The 21,642-nt window shown below is 37.6% G+C and overlaps 2 protein-coding genes and 1 long non-coding RNA gene across 16 annotated transcripts in view; 1 reads left to right on the top strand and 2 right to left on the bottom strand.

The window, feature by feature from the left end:
• Positions 1 to 8,325, bottom strand: part of CSRNP3 (cysteine and serine rich nuclear protein 3) — a 101,400-nt gene extending 93,075 nt beyond the window's left edge. For 3 of the 8 annotated variants that reach the window (XR_014585737.1, XM_083840843.1, XM_083840839.1), the window contains exon 1: positions 8,023 to 8,163. The gene's annotated coding sequence lies outside the window, so the exon portion shown is untranslated. Of the gene's footprint in view, positions 1 to 7,747; positions 7,983 to 8,017; positions 8,175 to 8,210 lie in introns of those variants that run through there. The other 5 variants (XM_083840842.1, XM_083840844.1, XM_083840841.1 and 2 more) reach the window with 5 other exon arrangements.
• Positions 8,317 to 12,729, top strand: LOC310901389. Its single transcript, XR_014585751.1, has 3 exons — positions 8,317 to 8,457; positions 8,572 to 9,498; positions 12,608 to 12,729. It is a non-coding gene; the product is annotated as an uncharacterized lncRNA (long non-coding RNA).
• The window catches only part of LOC310901350 (sodium channel protein type 2 subunit alpha), a 79,246-nt gene continuing 67,771 nt past the window's right edge, over positions 10,168 to 21,642 (bottom strand). For 6 of the 7 annotated variants that reach the window (XM_083840702.1, XM_083840701.1, XM_083840703.1 and 3 more), the window contains 6 exons: positions 20,272 to 20,553; positions 18,645 to 18,698; positions 17,304 to 17,441; positions 16,106 to 16,210; positions 14,803 to 15,073; positions 10,168 to 13,542 (listed from right to left, as the gene is read on the bottom strand). In XM_083840702.1, the coding sequence (XP_083696828.1) occupies positions 12,347 to 13,542; positions 14,803 to 15,073; positions 16,106 to 16,210; positions 17,304 to 17,441; positions 18,645 to 18,698; positions 20,272 to 20,553 (2,046 nt within the window). In that variant the 3' untranslated portion in view covers positions 10,168 to 12,346. Of the gene's footprint in view, positions 13,543 to 14,802; positions 15,074 to 16,105; positions 16,211 to 17,299; positions 17,442 to 18,644; positions 18,699 to 20,271; positions 20,554 to 21,642 lie in introns of all 7 variants that reach the window. The other variant, XM_083840704.1, reaches the window with a different exon arrangement.

Here is a 21,642-nt window from a genome sequence, read left to right as displayed (position 1 = left end):
TCCAAATTATGTTACAGCTTGTCATTTATGACACACTTCTGAAAGATGCAGGTGTGGGCTGGAACACTTTCAGGCTGAGGGAAGAACAGTAACCAAGTCTCTCACTTTCTTAGGAAGTGCTCTCAACTACAACAAACAAGTGCATGCCTATCTTTTGTAACAGAGACGATCCTATTACATCAAGAGTCCACCCACAGAAGAGGGATCAGTGCTGGGGATTCTCAGTGTACACAGCTGCCTATACTCTAGAGATCAGAAATTCAGACATACTACTTTGCTAATATGTTCACTTTAGCCATCTAGAAATTCCAGTGAAATGCAGGATGACTGAGCTTTACTGTGTTTTTTAGCATAGGAAATAAAGCATTACATTAAAGGTTAAAGCAGTAGAGAACTGCCAAACTGATTTCCTGAGTTGCAGATGCCTTTTTAATCACCTCCAGGGCAGCACTGGACAAAAATGCTTCTCTAAATCACAAACTTCACCGGCAACATGCCAAGAAAACATCATGTTTGGCAATGAGAAGCAGCACAGCGGAAAGAAAGCACTGGGAATAATTTTAACCAAATTGCTCAAGCCATGTCAAATAAGGGAAAATAAAATTTTGTCACTGAGCACACAGATCTCTTTTCAGACAGATGAACTTCTCAAGAGAGGTCCTATAAAAATCCCGAAGTTGACATTAGAAACAAACAAACAAAAATCAGCCTTTCTTATGCATTAATTCTTAAGCCTTAGTTAAGGGCAATTTTTAAAACAGTGACAGAATCTGCTCTATTCTGCATCATTGTGAATTTATAATAATTCTGGTGAAGTTAATGAGCAATTGAAGCTGGAGAATGGGCTTTTGTTCAGTGTTCAGAGACACAAAGTCAAAGAATCACATGCAGTGACAAGTCACTCAAACTCTCCTATATTTAGAACTTGTTATATGCATTTATATTCAGTATGGCTGTGTAAGGGAGTATATATTAGGCAAAGCTCTATTTTAATCTCTACTAACTTACTAGTGTACTTTTTATGGACCTTCTTATGCAAGCCAGATCAGCCATTTGTCTTAAAATCTGGCTATGCAGGTAGCTGCATCCCCTGATGAAAGATGTAGTGCTTAAAACTCATTATACAACGTAACCAGAGGGCAACTGGGGTGGAAAAAAAATAACGTCTTTATGTCTGATGAATGGATGGATAGAAACTATCTGACAGTTAAGTGTCGTCCTGTCACTGAATAAACAAACATGACACCAACAACAGTTCTCTTTTACAGCTGCAACAATAGGGGAAATACTGAAGGTCAGCCATCAGTCACATCAATATTTGTGTTCCACACAGAACACAGAGCAACATAATGTTAAGTGCGAGTGAAAAACGTGTGTTTGTAAACAAATCAACTTCTGTGAGCTACTAGCACGGGCATTAACAACTTCCTTATGGTACCACAGAGCTGTGCTAAAGGCAGCCTTTCCATACATTACATATGAGATAGTAATATGTTTTTTTTTTTTTTTTTTTTTTTACCATTCACTGTTATGGATTAAAATTTAATAGAATTTGAGTACAAAATGGAAGATACAGGAGAGCCATTTCAAATATTTATCAAACAAGCGACTATTTATGATACTTCAGCCTACTAATGCACTGTTCTCACTGAGTACTTCAGCACACAAGACAGAAATAAAACGTTTTGCAACAAGTTGAAGTTCTAAATGAATGCTGATTGAATATATATGAAATATACATTCTCTAGTCATCTATCACTAGAATTAGGCTAAAAAAAGGCTAAATATTCTGAATTTAAATCTGTTTAAAAGTCAAATAATCTAATACTGAGATGCAAGTAATATAGGCATTAAAATATATCCTAATGAACGTGATTTTTCACTCTAGTGACTGGATACAACAAGAGAACAAAACATTTTCTTCCATAAAACCAAGCAATTTTAGCTACATTCATGGCGTTTCTTCCACTTCGGCTGATATTTACAGACTTAATCTTATACAAACCTTAAGAAAAACAGTAGTTTTGAAAATAATTGACTGTGTTTGTTCTACAGATAATGCATAATTATAAAAACTGATTTTCTCTCATCTTATTAGGAAATTTAGTCATACGCAAGATCAGAAACAGACTCATGTAGCGTATTTCATCAATAATATACCGGATACTGGCAAGAAATCTAGACGATGATCAACACATGCACTACTGAAAGTCTTTAAATTACCTTTATTTAGCACTAAGTATGGTTTTCTTTTAATTAACATTTTTATCAGACCACTCCTAAAAAAAAAGGAATTGAATTAATTCCTTTTGATGTGTAGCGTGGCTTAAGTCTAAGCCACACTACATTCTGAAGACAAAGTAGGAATTTTCTTTAAAATCGCTATCCATAAGGGAGGTACCATAATTACCAGAGAACCTCACCATGCAAACACCAGTTCGGTGTGATCATGCACTGACACCTAGTGCATACTTGCAGTTAAGAAATGCTGCTGCTGCTTTTCTAATTGCCCATGCAGGACAAATGGTACCAATACATTCCTGCCGACAAGGCGTTCCACAGATGGACTTTAGTTTCCTTTTTCTAATTAGAGACACATTAGGGTGTGTAGTATTTCATACACAAGCATGAAAGCACATGTAGTATAAAAAACATGTATGTCCCCATACATGAACGACTACCTTTGTTTTCCACCCACAACGACAGACTGGTGAGTAGTGCCCAGCACCCCAACGAAGCCATGCAGACAACGAAGTTCCCAGGGCTGGACCAGGGCTCTGCACACCTCCTCCTCTACACAGGGAGGCCGAGGGCTCCCATACAGCGAAACTACTCTGTTTCCATTACGGAGCAGATGGTGATAGAGATGAGCTGAAAAGCCCTTAAACGTGAACAGCACATGCTGAGGAACAACAGAGGCTGCAACCGCAGGATTTATAGCCCAGAACAACCCAGGGTCAGTGACCGCATCGTTGCATTGTTGTCTCCTCTGCTGCAGCTCAACAGCGAGGCAGATGCCAGCCACCTGACCCACTCATCCTGCTTTCCACACAACCACCAGCCCCGCAGCCTCTCCACATACAGCGGAAGAGATCTGAGATTGCAACTCAGAACTCTTTCTATTCTTTAGTTGCATGTCAGGGATTCTTTCTCCCAAACTTTACACATTTCTCAAGCATAACACCTGAGCCAGCAACTACCTTCTCTTGAATTTTCAGGGAGCACTGGACAAATGGTTCAGTGAAAAACTCTGCTGCCTAGTATTACAAGCAACATCGGAAAGGCAAATATCAAAATAAACCGTCAAGCTAACAAAAATGAGTTTGTTTGTTTCCAGAGGTGGTACCTGATACACTACCAGATGCTGTCAGTCACCATAAAGCTTTGCATACCCATGTTCAAATTTTGAATATTCATATCCTGATTTTCTTGAATTCCCAAATGTAAGGATGCCCAAAAGTCATGTAAAATGTTCTGAATGACACTGCTGCAGGCTGTAAGCTACCATTCAACCTTAGTGTTGAACTGATTCAAGAATTGTTCAAGAGAAGGGTGACGCAGAAGTCCAAACTACACACACCTACCTTGTTTAATCTATTTACTAGGGGGCCAATAAAGGAAAGAGAAAAAAAAAAAACAATCATTTCAGAAATTTTAGGGCAGTTTAGGCTTCATTTGAGAAACCTGATGCTGCCTCACAGTAGTCATGCATGGGTCTGGGTGCGAACCCTGGTTTCTCTCTCACACGTATGCCGCTTACTTTGATGCAAGCTCAGACACACGCAGGCGACAGCACTAGTGAAAGGTCTTTCGCAAAGGGGTGTCTCTGAGCTACCCCAAGAAAAGGAACACTGGAGGAAGCAGTGGTGCCCCGCCACCTCCATCACCCACACACTGCTGCCAACGGGGAATCTTCAGACCTCAGGACCAGCATTCGGGAAGCGTCAAAGCTCTAATCATGACCCTGAGCTTTGCCCTCAGTCTTCCTAAACTATTTTGAGCAAAGCCATCAGTATATTCACCTGAAAAGGTGAGGGGTAGGTATACACATGAAAACACATACAAGATTACCACCACTATTCACAAATTTTAGTATGTGAATTATGTATATTATTTTAGGATTCTTGTATTAAAGCATCTAAGTCCATTTTAAAAGTACCTGTTTTATCAATTCATCTTGGAAACAGTGTCCATCAAGCCAAAGTAGATACTAGTGAAAGCCAATGCAAATCCTGGGCAGCTTTAACTCTCAGTATTTTATATGCATATATGATGTTTACAAATGTGGCTTCTTGTTTGTCAGGACCCCACTTGGAAGATGTTTTCCAGGCTATAATTACAATAAGCCATTACAAATTTTCTACCATCTCCTATACTATGACAAAAATGAAAATTGGTAACCATGTTCCTGTCAAAAAGGAATTCACATTTACATGTAATCATACAAACAAAACATAGATTATTAAAGGGGGGATGGGAGCAGGACACCAGGGAGCCTGATCAGCTCCTTTCATGGATCAAAATTGCTTCTGTAATAAAGAAAATGTATACCCCCTCAAACCATACACAGTGTTCTGTTTTGCAGATCAAAAATCCTTGTTGCCATGGGAACTGCAAAAAAGTCAGTCATGACATAGCAAGGCTGTAACAGAAACATGTCTGCTGGGAAATTACCACTAGTCCTGGTTTTCTTATCAAAAATGCTCGTGTTATTTTCAACCTGAAAACAAAATGCTTCCTCAGATCTTACTTCCATACTCTCCCCTACAAGTATCTAGCAAATTTCCACTAAAAATGATATCATATCAATTTATACAGAATAAGGTAAGCAAAGAACGGTTCAAAAAGATGTACTATGTACAACATAAGAATACCAGCTTGCACATTTCTTTCCCAGATACACTTGGTACAAAACGTGCACTCCTGATTTACATTGCTCAGTCTATCTGTGCACAGGAAAATAAACAGATCTTTTTTCAAAAAAAAAAAAAAGACTAAAGCACTTGGTAAGAAGCACACACAAGAAAAAGAATATTGCATAGAACAGATTACATAAAGCAATATTTACAAAGCAATTGTTTAAAGCAGTATTTCAAGGTTACTTATACATACAGTTTGCTTTTGTACCTGTGTTCTCACCAGGTAACAAAAATTAACGTTTGATTGCTAGAATAGAAAACCATCCCTTTTGAGAATGCTGTTGTCACTTCAAAGCAAAGTGAAAAATCAGAGTCATGCAATTCCCACTTGAACACAAACAGCTCCCAGAAGCGTGAATAAAACAACAACAACAACAAAAATGCTGATCAAAGTATCCATGTAATAACATGGAATTCACAATGCAATCAAACATACCCTTTACAGCACCCCATTATAATCTTACAGAAATGCTAGACTTATTTTTCTGTCAAGCATGTGTAATGATGTAAAGTGTCTCGAGAACACCACACAAAACATATTACATATAAATACTGTTAAAATTAATTGACCTCTGTGCTGGTCTGTAGCACAATGAAGTGGGGAAGAACCCTGGAGAAAACAGTTTTGCAGAACAGTATCTGCAGAAATTGCTTTTGTATGTAGAAGTAGTCTCTCTCTAATTATATACGTATATTAAATACATCTTTGTTTTAACACAGCAATTACTTAAACATCAGATTATAGCAAAATACTTCTAAAAGAAATCTTGGAATCTAAGTGCAAGTGTAATCTGCAGACTGGCTCACAGTTTTGGATAGTTCTGAAGATCTGTTATCTAGGAAATAAATTCTTTGTTAACTGCTCAAACCACACTTGCTTATCAGGCTGCACATTATACAGAATATAGGACTACCAAAACCAATTAGTTTGATTAACTCTTCATTTCATGCCTCATGGAGTGCAGATTTGGGTAGCTATCTGGAAACATAGTCATGCCCCCTCTCCTTCTTGTCTTGGTCTGCCTAGCCTGGCACAGAACCGTGCAGGTCTCATGAAGTCCTCGGACAAGCCATCAAACTGCTGAGGGCGATCAGAGCAGTAGGAGTCATCTCCAATGGAGACTGAACTCATCCAGGAAAGGCAACAGGTTTTTTTTCATGACAAAGCCATACAATAAACAGGATAGTTGAAGGACGGAGTAATACCTGCATCTTTACTAGAGCTGGAAAATTTGCAAATATATTTAAACCGAGCTTAAGAAGTCAAGTCATTTACAACAACAAAACGAAAGAGTTCAGTGTTCAATACTTGGTATTGCAATATTTATAATGCCATATACAATATATATAATACCATGTACAATACAATAGAGAAAATTTATATTCACAATAGCATGGCATTATTCATTTGATAAACTGGTGAGGAAGAACAACCGTGGACTAACAAACCAACTAATGTAACTAATGAACTGATACAACACCACAAAGTATACTACAGTAACAGTAAACAATTTTTTAAAAGGAAAATAAAACAGGAAAATATTTAATCTTCTAGATCTTATCTGTGTATATCAACTCTTCACTTAAAGCTGCATCTATTTGATGAGTCATTATTTCAGTAATAAGGATGCTCGGCATTTGTCAGATTCATACAGACATTAGGCAGACATCTTCGCTGCCAGGGTCATCAAGCCCCCCCCTTTTCGTCAGTTCATTGTTCCACTAAATTAGTCACTACCAACCACCTGCAAATATGCCCCTATTTACATTTCACTATTAAATAAATAAATAAATAAAAAGAAGCCACGGCACGGTTCAGTCCCACTCACTCCCCTCTCCATCTTGCACAAACACATTGATGCATTACATCAGCGTGGTGGTTACAGGGTAACATCTGCCTGTGGCTGGGCGCTGCTACTCCTGCTACTGGACTGCCAGCGTCACAAGCACAAAACCAGGCTGTGTTCAGATCATCGGTATCCTCTTTACAAGGCTTTTTGTTTTTAAATTACACCAATTTACAATAGTGGACATGTGTAATCACAACACAATTACAATATCCTGCAGTTGTTATTACTTATTTCCCCCAGCTATTGCTATGCAATCACAAAGGCAGTAAATTATTTAATATTGTCTTTAGAAGGACCTGTCAGAATCTGAAATCTAAACAGTAAGGCATAAGTCAGCAATAAATTCACAATAATATAAAACTGCAAACTGCAAACACTCCTCGCTGAATCACGTAAATAAGGGCTCCTGTAGCGTGAAGATGACAGCCAGTATCCAACTGCTTGATGTGTCTGAAAGTGCCTGAGACTGGGCCCACTTCACTCAAATTGTGGACAGATTTCCCTAATATCAACCAACATCACACCACACACAGGTGAAAGCTGTGTTTCTTTCAGGGTAGATAAAGTAAATGGATCCGAAGAGCTATGCTTAGGATCCCTGTGATCATTGTGAAGTAAAGGATATTTAGTCATAAAGATAAACAGAAACCATCTCTGAAGGTCTCTGTTTTTTAATCCATTTTCTATCTTAAGCACATGATAGCTGCAATTTTTACTGACTTGTCTTCAACTAGTGAGGTACGCTGCCGGGCTAGCCTGAACCACGCTTCACAGGATAAACACCACAAAGGTAAAATACCGAAACAAATCAGCAGCCAGGAGCAGGCGTACAGGACGGGCAGCCCCCTCCTTGCAGCCAGGCTTTAGAGCAGGGTTTCAGAGCCCACAGCTCTTGGAGCTTGCTGTCCTCTGACAAGAGCAGCACAGAGGCAGTCCGGGAGCCACCACAGCGCCGCCTCAGCACCGGAGCTCACGTACCTTTCTTTATTCGCCCCAACGCCTGCCAGAGTAACAACGCGAAAACGCTCCGGCTCCTCACACCGTCACGCCTCCCGCCGCACTGACGAGACAAAGGCGGCCAACTCGGACTTCGCAGCCGTTCGGGGCGGCGCTCGGCGCACAGCGGCACGGAGCGCTGCCAGAGCCGCCGGGCACGGCACAGCACGACCCGGCTCGCCTCGGCTCCTCCAGCCCGCTCCCCCCGCCACCTGCCCTCGCCTCGCCCCGCCGCGCCTCGCCTCGCCTCACCTCACCTCACGCCGGTGCCGCCGCCGCCGGCCGTCGGGCTCCAGCCGTTGGGCTCGCGCCGCTTCGCGCCTCCTCCACGCGCCGCCCTGGCGGGGCCGTTGGGCTCGAGCCGCCGCTGCCAGGGCCGCCCCCGGACGTGCCGCGCGCACCTCCCCTCAGCCTGGCCCCGCCCGCCTCCCCTGCGCCTCCTCACCTGCCCCGGGCGGCCGCAAGCGGATGCCGAGGCCCCGCCGCCCGCCCGCCTCAGCGCCGTGCCCGAACCGGGAGGGCTGAGGAGCAGCGGCAGGGCAGAGGGACCAGCCTCTGGATAAGGGGGAGCTCGAGCAAAAGCACGCCTGTCTGCTCCGAGCGCGCTGGTAGTGTTGGCGCTAGGCTGCCGGTGCGTACAAATCGCTGCAGGAAGCATGGATTGGTTCTTGAATGGTATCCTCTGTACAAACGCGTGTATCTGCTTATTTTTCACAGCTCTCTTGCCACAAAACCAACGAACCGGTCGTAGCTTTGCTAATTCGGTGATGGGATTTCAGACTTTCTCTCATCTCTTCCTTTCTTAGACACTACCCTGAGCACTGATGTTTTCCAGGCAGAGGGGAAAATCGAATTGCAACGCTGCGGCCTAACAGCTCGCTACAGTAGCGCTGTAACACTGATGTGTGGAAGTAAAAATCTCAACAAACCATTAGTGATTGAAAACTGTAAGAGAAGAGATGAAGGAAGCCGTCCTCCTACTCCATTCGGGGCAAAGTCCATTCAGACGTTTGCCCTGATCTCGGGTCCACGCTCGGGGGTAAGACACATTACGTATGTGATCAGGTGTGTTCGGTTTTCCTGATGTGCCACAGAGATGTACACGAGTTCAGGCTGGGATCACAAGACATAAAGGCTCTTTCTTTGTGCCCGGAGGAGCAACAAGGTTGAGATTTTGCCTAGCTTTTAATTTGTTCAAGATGGTACTTGAAATTTACAACAGAGAAAATTTCTTTTTAAAAATAGCACTCAAATGTGACTGCAACCTAAAAATTTGGCTCCCCTACTTTCAGTGTTGCACATACTATTTTTTTAAGTCCATGTCTTACAGGATCACAGACAACTGCAAGTGTGTAAATGAACTCTTGCTCATTTTAATACATTGAGAGGATAGTCATACCTTGTAATTAAATAAATATATATATATAATGACAATTTCTTGTCCCTCCATTTTACAGAAAACTGCTTTGTTTCTGTATAGGAAGCACAGGAAGCTTTCCTAGGAGAGAATAAATACTTTGATACAAGGCATTTTCCCAACATACATCCAGACATCTCATAAGGGATTCAATAAAGTTGAGATTCAATTAGGAAATCTGCATGACAAGACTGACACAAGAAATACTTGTATTCTTTCCCCCAAAATGCAAATTTTTTCTCAGTTCCACTGCCACCACACTTGCAATGCCTGTTCTACACCTGTCTTCTGCATTCTTATACCAGCACTTCCACAGGTACGTGCACAACACTTAGTGCATATGCCAGCTCCTTGGCAGTGAAAAGCACTGTGTATAAATTCACCATAGAAAATTAGTATTATTGTGTTTTGAAATTATAATTGCATTTGGCACCCTAAGATTTTTTTTTTTTTTAAGTTATGAATTTGATGCTTTAATAGAAGTTCCAGCAAAGTTTCTGCTGGCTTCCACACCCTCATGCCTTAAAGTAAAATAATAAATTATAAATATTTTACAAATTATGTAGAAAACAAAATTTTCCTTACAACACACACACATACACAAAGTTTGATTTCTAAAGTAAAATATCATTGAAATTATACATACTGTTCTGTAGCCTTGGTAGCCAGTTTCTTTAACATCTGATTTTCTAGTTGCCTTAGAATACCTGACATGAAAAAGGGGTTTAGGTATCGTGTACATAACTGTTATCCTACTCTAGAATGGTTTGTAGTAGGATTAATAACCTGATGAGAGTAAATGCAAATCGTAATAAAGATCTTCCTTAAAGCATACAGCTTCAACATTTGACCTTTTACAATTCTATTATTGAGTTTTAGTCACTATTCCCTACTTCTAATATTTTATATATTCACATTTTATTGTCATAGCACCTCTTGAGAGCCAATAATTTTTAGTGATGAAAACAAAGACAGAACAATTGAATACAATAAAAAATGAAGTCTTTATTCTTTTGGCTCAACTGTAATGTGGTTTACTGGTCTTTATGGTAATAGCATTTTCCTGCATGCAGTTCACCGACACACAAGTCAATATTTTTGTAAAAGGAGGAGTCAACATCAAATTTTTGCTTGTGTAAGAAACATAAAATGTCCTGATGTGATCAATTTTACAAGTTTGCTATTTAATCCCTGTGGGAAAAAAAGAAAAAAAAAACATTGTGGATCCCATATTATATTTAGAACAGTTCTAGTGCAGCATGAATCAACAAGAATAAGAATAGTCTATGTAAACAAACACTGGTAAAGATCTCATGAATAAAAAGACTACCTTGAAACTTCTGATGCAGGCAGTGCTAGAATTTTAAACAAATCTTCCCCACCACATTTCAATTACAAGTTATATCTATTTGGAAGCAAGTGCATTTTGGACTCAGTTTGAAACGTATTTCACATTAAAATGTGTGCAAAAATACAGTACTAATAAAAAAGCAGAAACCTAAAGCTACCCCATTCTCTCCTTTGTTTCTTATTTTGTGAAGTTCTTGAATTAAAAAGTGCTATGGATAGAAAGTAATAAAAGTGACAGTGACATCAACCTGAAGATAATTCTCATTTCTTATTTTATGTACAAAACGCTGAAAAATAAAATAAAATGATATTTTTACAATATTTATATTCTCTTAGAAAATTCTATCCATGTATTTTCAACAGATTGAGCAGTTTGCAACAAATCCTGTACAGTCTGACTATACACCGTACAGTATTCACTTAAAATTTTAGAATGCAAAGCAAGAAGCTCTTCAATAGCTGCAAACTATTGCTTGATGTCATGAAAGAATGATGACTGATTGAACAATTTGTTTCACTTAACCACTGAGATATGGCTTCCCATATTAGACTTTTAACAGTGGAAGGAGTAAAATTACAGCAGCAAAGGCAAGATAAACATGCATCAGTGATAGCTTCCAAACTATCTATAATGGTACAGAATACTTTATATTAGCTGTTAAAAGCTTGCAAACTACACTTATTGTGGTACATATTTGATGCAATAAATATTGTGCACAGGTCATTATTTGTTTGCTCAAACATGCACCACAGGATAAAATAACTATTTACATAGACGGTACTTTTTTAATCAACACATACGATGTCAACCTTGCTGAGAGCAGAAGATGGCTAAACAATACTGCAGGGTGAAGCAGAACAACTTCATAATCCTTAAGTTTTGTGTTGTTTTTTGTTGTTGTTGTTTGTTTGTTTGTTTGTTTTTGGTAAATTAAATTTCCCAAGTTCAGGTAAGCTGTTTTCCACAGAATACTTAAAAATGGACTTCATGTCCCTCTCTCAATTTTTTTATGTAGAGTTCATTCAACTACAGTTAAATGACTTATGAAAAAATAAAACATCTGTTCTATTATTGTAGACTCTATGGGACTTTACAGGCACATTAAAATTTGTCTGGATGAGATACTAGATGGATACTGTTATTAAGCACCTCAAAATATAGAGCCACCCTGAAACATGGAAGTAGTCAGACTCTGCTGCTTTGTGCGACGTCATGTTTTTCCATGCATGAACTACAAGTGCAGCATGCCTTCATGCAAATCACTTCTGTCTGTACATTATAGAGAATCCGAGAGTAGAACACCTGGTTCTCATAACCCCTTCCCCAACATAAAACCCATTTACAAAAATAGTCACATATAATAGTAAACAACCTGTGAATTAAAAAATGATAAGTTCACCAACACTGATTTTTGTAAAAATATGGCAAATGTGGCTGTTGAAATGCAAACAGTGGATACAATTTTTATACTGAGTGTTTCATGTTAAACACAGAGATTCATAGGTTCGCACCTTTTTTTTTTTAACCGATCCCTACAGTCTGATTGGCCATTTTATCTTCTCTTCAGCAGTGTCAGCTGGTAATAAAAACAACAACCTCCTGTCAAGATGTTACCCTGTTTTACAGAGTTGCAGTTTGATGACGAGGGGTCACTGTCTTGTTATAGGCACTGACCTTTTATATATATATATATAATTATATATATATTTATATATGTAAAAACTGTCAGTTTGGCATGTACCTCCTACAGGAGTCCTGTTGACACAAATACATACTTTCTCAGGCTGTAAACAGTTTATCACAGAATTCTGTGTTACTTTTTACTTTCCCTGCTGTCTTTACCTTTATCTTCTTTTTCTGATTTGTCTTTTTCATATTTATCCTTGTCTGGCTTTGTTACACTGTCATAGGATGGTGGGGAGGTTGTGGACGGGGTCATATCTGTTTTCTCTGGAGTGGAGTTCTCATTTAGTTTATCCATAATCATATCTTCTTTTGTGGGCAGATCATCTTCATCTTTACCTTTATCCTGATTAAATATACATGAAACTTTTTTGACTTTTTGCCTTAAAAGGTGACGCCTGAAAGCACGTTGAATAACGACAGCAGATACCTCCTCCTGTTTCCGTTTTAATGTGGTTGTGATTGGTTCATAGGAGACTTTAGAAGGATTGGCTGCCATAAAACGATCTTCCATCTGGATTCTGAGGGCATCCATCTCCCCACTTTCCCCCAGGACACGCTTTGTGAAAGCAAACAAGATGTCAAGGCAGTGAATTCTGTCACCGCTTACCATGGGCAGATCCATTGCAATAAGCTGGACTTTGTTTGGTTTTGCTATGAGAAGAGGAGGATCTAACGAAGCTGCAAAATCTGATAGTTTACTGAACTCTATGAATTGTGTTGCATCTGGATCAAACTTCTCCCAGACTTCATAGAACATCTCAAAGTCATCCTCGCTCAGGGGCTCAGCACTTTCCTCAGTAGCAACACTGAAGTTCTCCAGAATCACAGCAATGTACATGTTCACCACTACCAGAAAGGATATGATGATGTAGCTGACAAAGAAGAAAATCCCAACGGAAGGGTTGCCGCAGTCGCCTTTAACAGAGCTCCCCGGATGATCTTTGTGAGGGTCACAGTCCGGCTCCCCACTGTTCAGAATTGGGGCTAACAAACCATCCCAGCCAGCAGATGTGGTGATTTGAAATAGGCAGATCATGCTGTTGCCAAATGTTTCAAAGTTGAACATGTCATCAATCCCAACTTCCCTCTTAACGTAGGCAAAGTTGGACATGCCAAATATCGCATAGATAAACATGACCAGGAACAGCAGCAGACCAATGTTGAACAAAGCAGGAAGAGACATCATCAAAGCAAAGAGCAGAGTGCGGATTCCCTTAGCGCCTTTAATGAGACGCAGGATTCGACCTATTCTGGCAAGTCGGATGACTCGGAACAAAGTGGGGGACACAAAATATTTCTCAATCATCTCAGCTAAGAACATACCTGTTGAAAAACAAGTTAAATTAGTAAATAATATTATTACATTTAAAAGCTGCTGCTAAAGGTTTATCCTACAAACATTGTAGAATGTTAAGAAGAATAGGAAAATTGCAGAGTCTTCAGAAATTCAGCTTCTGGCCAATCAGTTGTTTTTGCAAAACCTTTAGCATCCATTATGCTAGTGAAATCCGTAAATCCCAACAGAAAGTCTGAAGTAATTTCCAGGATAAGGAAGAACTGTGTCAATGACATTTCTAAGCATTAACTGTATAAATGCATACGCAAACAGACACAAAATGGCAAACTTTTTTAGGACAAACTCGTAACTGTTGTATGTAGAGTTGCAAATGGTGAGATCAGAATAGCTTTCTGTTTAACAAAAATAATTCCAGTTAATATGAAAGATCATACTTATAGCAGTATTCAAATGATGTAATCAAGTTATGGTATTCAAATAAAGTAAGTTCAAAGAGAACTATAACTTAGTCACATTTGAAATAATGTGATCACTAGTAATAATGACACAGCAATTCCAAACATAAATAAGCTGATAATATAAGGGCTTCCTAGAACCCATTGAAGAGCATTATAACATGGGCCTCAGTGAAGCAGGAAAATAATAAATATATCCTATTTCCATACAAAATGACAAAATGACAAATTAAAGTTCTGACAATTAAAATGGAACAACTTTTGATGCAGTTCTTTTAGGCTTTCTGCTCTAGATAAAGAAAAGGTTAGTAGAACCATATATTTATTACAATGTCTGCTTCAGTTCTGCTTCTTCATTTGCTCACATTAGCGCTGGTGTAAAACCTCTCAGGATCAAATGAAACTCTGCAGGAAGCTCAATATTTTACATTGCTGTCTGAGTTGCTTGCATGCTAGCCTACCCAGAGTCCCACATAGATTTCACTTTTGGATTGAAGGAATCTGTTTTCTCCTGCAACTGCCACTGTTATTTTGTATCAGAATTGTCTTTCATTTATTGATTTCTTTCCATGCTGAGGAATTTCTACTGAATTCAGCATAAGGGTCTAATTTCAACCAATGTAAAAGTAAGAGTGTATGAAACACACGGATAAAAATTTCTTATTTTAATGTTCAGTTATTTTTTGGGTAGTAAGATATCAGAAGACAGAAAAACAGGAGTCAGAGTTCCTAATCACAATGACGAACCCAAATGCAAACAGACTTTACATTCCAAAATTAATTTTCAGTTTCCCCAGAATTAGCCATTTCATGAAAATTAATTGTTCTTACCTACTATGGAGAGAATGACAACCACGAAATCAAAAATATTCCAGCCTATAGTAAAGTAGTAATGGCGAAGTGAAATCAATTTCAGGACACATTCTCCAGTGAAAAGTACGATAAACACCAGGTTAATCCAATATAAAATGTTTTCCATGTCTTCACTCTGATCATCTGTTTCTACCATCATTGTGACCATGTTAAGGCAGATAAGTATCATGATACTGATATCAAATGCTTGTTTTGTTACAAAATCAAAGACCATGCCTTGGAATTTGTTCTGGAGGAAAAAAAAATAAGATTCATTATGACAAGCATTGGGTAAAATTTCTTTTTTCAATTGCTACAGATTAACTAAATCTAGTATGAAGGGGATTTTTTGTCTTCTATGAAGTCTTCAACTTGTATGAATTTTCCAGTTTGTACATGTAAACACAAATCAAATAGAAATGCAATTACTATGTTTATAAGCATTAAAGGGAAGATTTCAAAATATGCATGGTGCATTTTTTAAAATTGCAAAGGTGACTTTGCCACCTCAAACCAGCTCACTGTAAGCTTCGGTCACGCAGACTACTGATTGAATGCTTAACTTGACAAAATTTGAAAAAACAAAGGGAAGGTGGTATGGTAAAGAGGCTGAGAGTTAATAGTGCTTCAATTGTCAGAAAACTTTGGGAAACTTACAAAGTTTTCAAGCACAGAGTTCAGTGCTCTTCATGCCACCAAAATAACCTTTAAAACAATGTCTTGCATTTTTCAGCTATGGAGAACTTACTGATAGCTGAGTGGGCCACTCAGCAGGTTCCACAATCCAAAGTGGAACTGCGGAGCTGGCATCACTGCCCCAGCCAAACCCTGCTCTGTAGCACCAGGGGAGAGCAGGAGGACAAACCATTGTATGGATTGTGCAACAGGAATGTGAGAGGCAAAAGGACTTTTTTTTTCAGGCAATGATATGGTAACTTGCCCCCAGTTTCAGAGTCTTACTTGATGACTGAAAAAGTCTGTGCCCTAAGGCACGTAGCTTGACAAATACACTGTCACGGTTGATTGTTTTAGTCAAATCAGTGTTTTGAAAAAATGCCACATAAAATGTCATTGCTACCAGCAGAGAGAAAATGAGGGGGGAAAAAGGAAAGAGAAGAGAGAATCCTTCATGTTTAGAATGCAAAAGACAAATAATTTGTATTTCAGATGAATAAGCCTTTTCTTATATCCCTTGTATTTTTAGCTTACAACTTAATTCAGCCTAAGGCATAACTGAAATATTTTTTAAAGAGATGTAAAAGGACAAGATTTTTATTCTTACTGCCGGTCGTGGTATAGGCTTTTGTGGTTTCTTTGAACCCAACTTTTTCATTGCATTGTAGTATTTCTTCTGTTCTTCTGTCATAAAAATATCTTGACCTCCAAAGTAAAGCAAAGAGAGAAAAACTGGTTACAATCACATATTTCCATTGGTTACTTATAAACAGGAATACAGAATAGTAATAATCACTCTTGTTCACATTCTCATCTGTGTGAAAAATTAGGGCAGACATGGAAATCCTGTTCTATCAGTTTATATCAATTATAAGTATATGGGTAACAAAATAAATGTTTTACATATTCCACTCTCAATATTTAGGATATTTTTTGAAAGGCTCTTGAACTTCAAATGTTTGTGATAGATCTCTGGTTTCCACTGGGGAGGTACAGAGGATGGAAGCCTTCAGGAAGGAGAGGTGCTTTTTCTTTGAATTCCTAAATTTCATCAGACACAAGCTAATAAAACATTCCAATCCCCTTCTCTTGTTTCTCCTCTCAAGCAAATTTTGGCAAAATTTCAGAGTTGACATCTGTGATACCAAAGGAGAATTAGCAGTTGGTCATATAACCATATTTCACAACCTCTTCCTCTCCCTACACTGAGGCAGGACTTAAACCAGGAGATCCTAGAACCGCTACATGGAATTAGCAGGGAAAAAAAAAAAAAAAGCAGATTTCTCTCCATCTCAACCAATTTCATCATGTGTTCAACAGCACTTCAACCAGTCAATAACATTTTGTCTTCCAGTTACTTTAGTTAAGTTCAACTGCTGAAACACTGATACCTTTTGAGTCAGTGTTGATAAAATATGAAGACTAAAGAGCATACGAATAAAGATACTACAATATTAGGGTTGAGCTCTGAGACATGACAATATTGTAGCTAAGAGTTTTTATAGCTATGTTTAGCTATTTCGATGTTTAGCCTTCTTATCATCATGTTAGACTCCAGACCCATATCTACATCTTTACACAGATGACATTGAGTATTTCACTAACTGTGGACAGACTTGTGGTGTCACTTGTCTGTCAAAACACTCATCAAGTGAAATTGTACTGCTTTAATAACTTAATGTATTTAATATGCAAAGCACGTTAATTTATCATAAAATAGAAAAAAAAAAGGAGAAAGTCATTGTGTGTGGACCAAAAAGATGGATTTTTTGGCTTTCATTTCTGAATAATGATAAAGTACTTATCTTCTTTTTCTGCTGGTTGAAATTGTCTATGATGACACCAATGAAAAGGTTCAAGGTAAAGAATGATCCAAAGATGATAAAGATGACAAAGTAAAGATACATGTACAGGTTATCTTCATATTTAGGCTGATCCAAAACCTGCAAAAAGGCATAGACACTAAGTCTTAGTTTAACTGTGGACACAGAACCATATAGCTGCTTAAAAGAACGTAGGGCTCTGCCACTCTGATCTTCGCTTCTTATGGTCAAGTTCCCATGTAGCCATCCCACTGATCTGCAATTTATGACATAACATTCTTGACAAAGGACTTTGCTATTGAACTTGCTATTTCATTTTTTAGAATAAATAAATTTCAGTTTTAGAACAAATATTGAAGCCACAATTGGTTTAATTTAATATACCACTCTCTGTCTCAGGCTATAGATAACCAGAAACACCAGTGCTACCAACACTTAGTAAGCTGTACTGGATTTCAGTATTTGTAGCATGAACTGTCATTTTTGAAAAACTTCTTTTATTGTTTTATTACTCACTGCTTTGTCTGAGTTTCCCTGCAACCTATCCTTGTTTTTACCTGAGTTTTAACTCAAAGGATACATTGGTCAGGTTACAGCACGTTCTTTGTAGCTTAATGGGCCTAAGTAGGCTAAAGAGAAGCATCCAAACAATGTTTAAAGTGTATTTTCTTGGTACAGCTATGCACATTTATTATACTACACCAGGCCTCCTGCTGTGACTATACCTTACAAAAAAGTTGGGGCTTTACCAGTATAGTTTATTCAGTTGTCTACTTGGAGCTAGAGCACAACTAGCACCAAGAGCGCAAGGGAAGACAAAAGGATACGAAAATGCACCCGTCAAATTAAGAATAGGAACTGTGTCCTGAGGAAAGGAGCCAGGCTGTCTGCTGAGCATAGTGAATGTCTCAACTTCAACAAAATAAAATAAAATAAAATAAAATAAAACAGATAAAAAATCAGAGGTACAAACCATCATCTCTAAACTGTGTATCAATGCCTGTCTCCAAATTTAAATAATACCTCAATATACATACAATGAGAGGAGGAAAAAGCATTTCATGGCAATAATTCAGTCTGCTGTACAACTTGAGGAATTTTGGTCCAACTGTACCATAGAGAACAAGGAATAATTTAGGACTGCTCCTCTGCTTTCTTCATGTCTTGTATTTTTCTTATGGTTTCCATTTTCACTAACTATAAAACTGTAATAACTCCTTGTTCTCTCATTTTTACTGTTATTTATGAAAGATGTTAAAATTACGTTCTTAACTCTTAGACCTCACACAGTCAAAACAGATGGAATCATGGGAGAATACTCACATTGCGAGAATCCACAGCTGCATACATGATATCCATCCATCCTTTAAATGTAGCCTATAAACAGAACACTGGTGTTTATCGCACACTTATCCAGGAAAATGAGTTGTCAGAAACATTTAAGAGCTGAGGACTAAGTATCTTAAACATCATATCTAAGTATCATAAAAATCAGCACATTGTAATATTAATAGGCACATTTTGCCTTGTATTTTATGTTTTATTCATATATGAGGATCCCAAGCAACTTCTAATATCTGACTCTAAAGGACAAAACATCTATTAAATTAAGAACTTTAAGTTCTTATGAGTAATGCCCAAAATAAAAGTTAGTTTCTGTCTATGAGAAAAGAAGATGTACTTGATATAGATTCAAGACAGCTAGTGTGAATTAGATTTGAATTGCTTACATTTTTTGTGATAGTCAGTATAGCCTCTATACTTTGTATTGTTTCTGTGGAGTCGTAGATTTATCCACACTTAGGGCTATTACCAGCTTTTGGCTCTAATGCATAACACTTTTCAACAGTCGCAGTGATACTCCACAGTTTTTAAGCAAGAGTTCAAGTTCATTTACCTTTATAACTCACAGGAATTAACTGCTCTCTGGTCCAGGAATTTCTAATTTCTCCATACCCATGACAACAGATTTGTCACAATTAACTAACACTAATTAGAAATGATACATACATGAAGAACTAGCTTATCATTTATGAGCAAATACCTCCCTAAAATACACAGTCTTGTGGAAGTTAGCACAGGTGATCCCAAATCAAAAGGACATATCATAGCCCTAAAAGTCAGAAAGATAAGGGAAATATCTCCAGTTTGAATTCTCAGGACTCTTCGAATCACTGGCAAAGAAAGAAAAAGTATCTTGCATGTGGGAAGCATGTTTGCACATAGTGGTTTTAAGCAAGAATCTTGTGAAATATATTAAGGAATTGACTAATATACAAGTTAAATTTTAGAAGAGTTTTGTAAACTGGAATATAAATATCGATAAAAATATGGAATCTCCCAAAGTAAAAGATTTGATCTCAGCTGTGGGAATTCTGAAAGCACCAAACCTCCCCAGGTGCCCCAGAAAGTTCATCTCTTTTGAAATAAACTCTTAAATTGAGCTCTTTCCAGCTTCACAGGAATCCCGTACTGTTGATATTCACCTGCTTGATTTCTTTCCAGAGTTCATTTTTGCTTTTTATTTGGCTTATTGGTATATTATTTTGACTGCTTATTTTTCACAATTTTCCTGCTTACCAAACTTGACTTCCAACAAGTAGAAGCATAAAAATATACTATAATCAGCTGAACTGAGGTGCAAGACTGATATATGAAGAAAGGTTAAAAAATGCACCTTATGTATTTTAAACATCCATTTCTGCATACACATGTCCCTTAGACACACACATATATATCCCAAAATATATGTATATATTTTTAAAACACATACTCCACAGTTTATTTAAGGATTTTTATAAGAATCCCAAACAAAGAAGCGAGGAAAAAGATTTCTAAATGAAAGAAACAGAAATAACTTTGACTGTTACAAGTAAACAACAGATATAAAAAGAGAAAAAAAGAGGAAGAGGAAGAGAAGGAGAAGGAGAATTAAGGAGTGGTGTCTTACCACTTGAAGCAGAGAAAGATAACCAAGGCCTACATTATCAAAGTTAACCTTCACATTCTTCCATCTGGCAGTTTCATTGTTTTTTATGAGTTCTTCACATTGGCTGTAATTGTTGATTTGGCTGATATCAAATCTCTCATCAGTCGTAGTGTTAACACAGTAATAAAATTTTCCAGCAAATAGATTTACTCCCATGATACTGAAGATCAGCCAGAATATAAGGCAAACAAGAAGCACATTCATAATGGATGGAATGGCTCCTAAGAGGGCATTCACAACCACCTAGTGTACAAATGAAACAAGAGACAGTATAAGAACACAAGCACCACTATCTTCATCAGACTTCCTTAAATGTAACACCTTGTTATAATTCTGTATTAAACTGTATTATACCTTTTGGATTGTAACAAGTAAGAAGAAAGATAAAATGTCAACATAATTAGAGGAAAAAACATAGTAGTACTAGGAAAAGCTGTAGCAAATGGTAGCTTGAAATAATGGAAAGAAGAACAGATAAAATGGAACTCTAAAAAATAAGAGCATTAATTATTTTTAAAATATTTACTTAATGTATGTCTGCAGAACAGTAGCTGTAATATTTCTGATGACTGCATCAAGCACAAAAATCTTTTTTGCTATTAAGTGTTTACTGGATAAACATTCCAAATCAATATTATTGAGCAATTTTTTAATTGAAAGTAATTAGAGACTTCCTTTAAATAAAAGAAAACTAAGGGATGTCTCCATGTTCATTTGGATGGCTATATATAAAAGCAGAAAACCAAACGTGTTCAAAGCAGGAAAATAGCTGACTATGTGAACACAGAAAAGCTGGTAGTGTTCATGTAAGCAGCAATTAAGATTTGAAGAAGGGGGAGACTTAATTTAATTTCCCAATGAATTTTGGGAAAAATAAGGCTTCAGGAAAGAAAAGTATGAAAAAGAGTTAATGTATGATGATGAATGACAATTAAAAGCATGCCAAAATCAAAAAGAAAAAAAAAAGTTAGGTAGAAAGTAGGTCCATTATGAATGAGAATGATTTATTTAATGATGAAATTGATGAACTCCTAAATTAGTTAATTCTTATTTTGAATCTGTTTGTACGTAAGTAATAATATAAATTATATAAATTCAATAACTATAGAACACCTTTGCCCATTTTTCCAAAACAACTGAACCATCTCCATAGAACCTAATGATGATTTTGTTTTAAAAAAATCACTTATATGATATAGGTACTCTAACAGATCTAGCATACTACACTGTTTCTATTTGTAAAATATTTTGGCATTATGTTTATATTTACATTTCATGGGTTCCATAGAATCAATTACTTGAAAAACTATTCATCTAAGTAGATCACTTTTA

This window comes from Anser anser (genome assembly GCF_964211835.1).
Source record: "Anser anser genome assembly, chromosome: 6".
Taxonomy (NCBI): Eukaryota; Metazoa; Chordata; class Aves; order Anseriformes; family Anatidae; genus Anser; species Anser anser.
The sequence above is the reverse complement of the archived record's forward strand: the minus strand, read 5'-3'. Positions and strand labels throughout refer to the sequence as shown.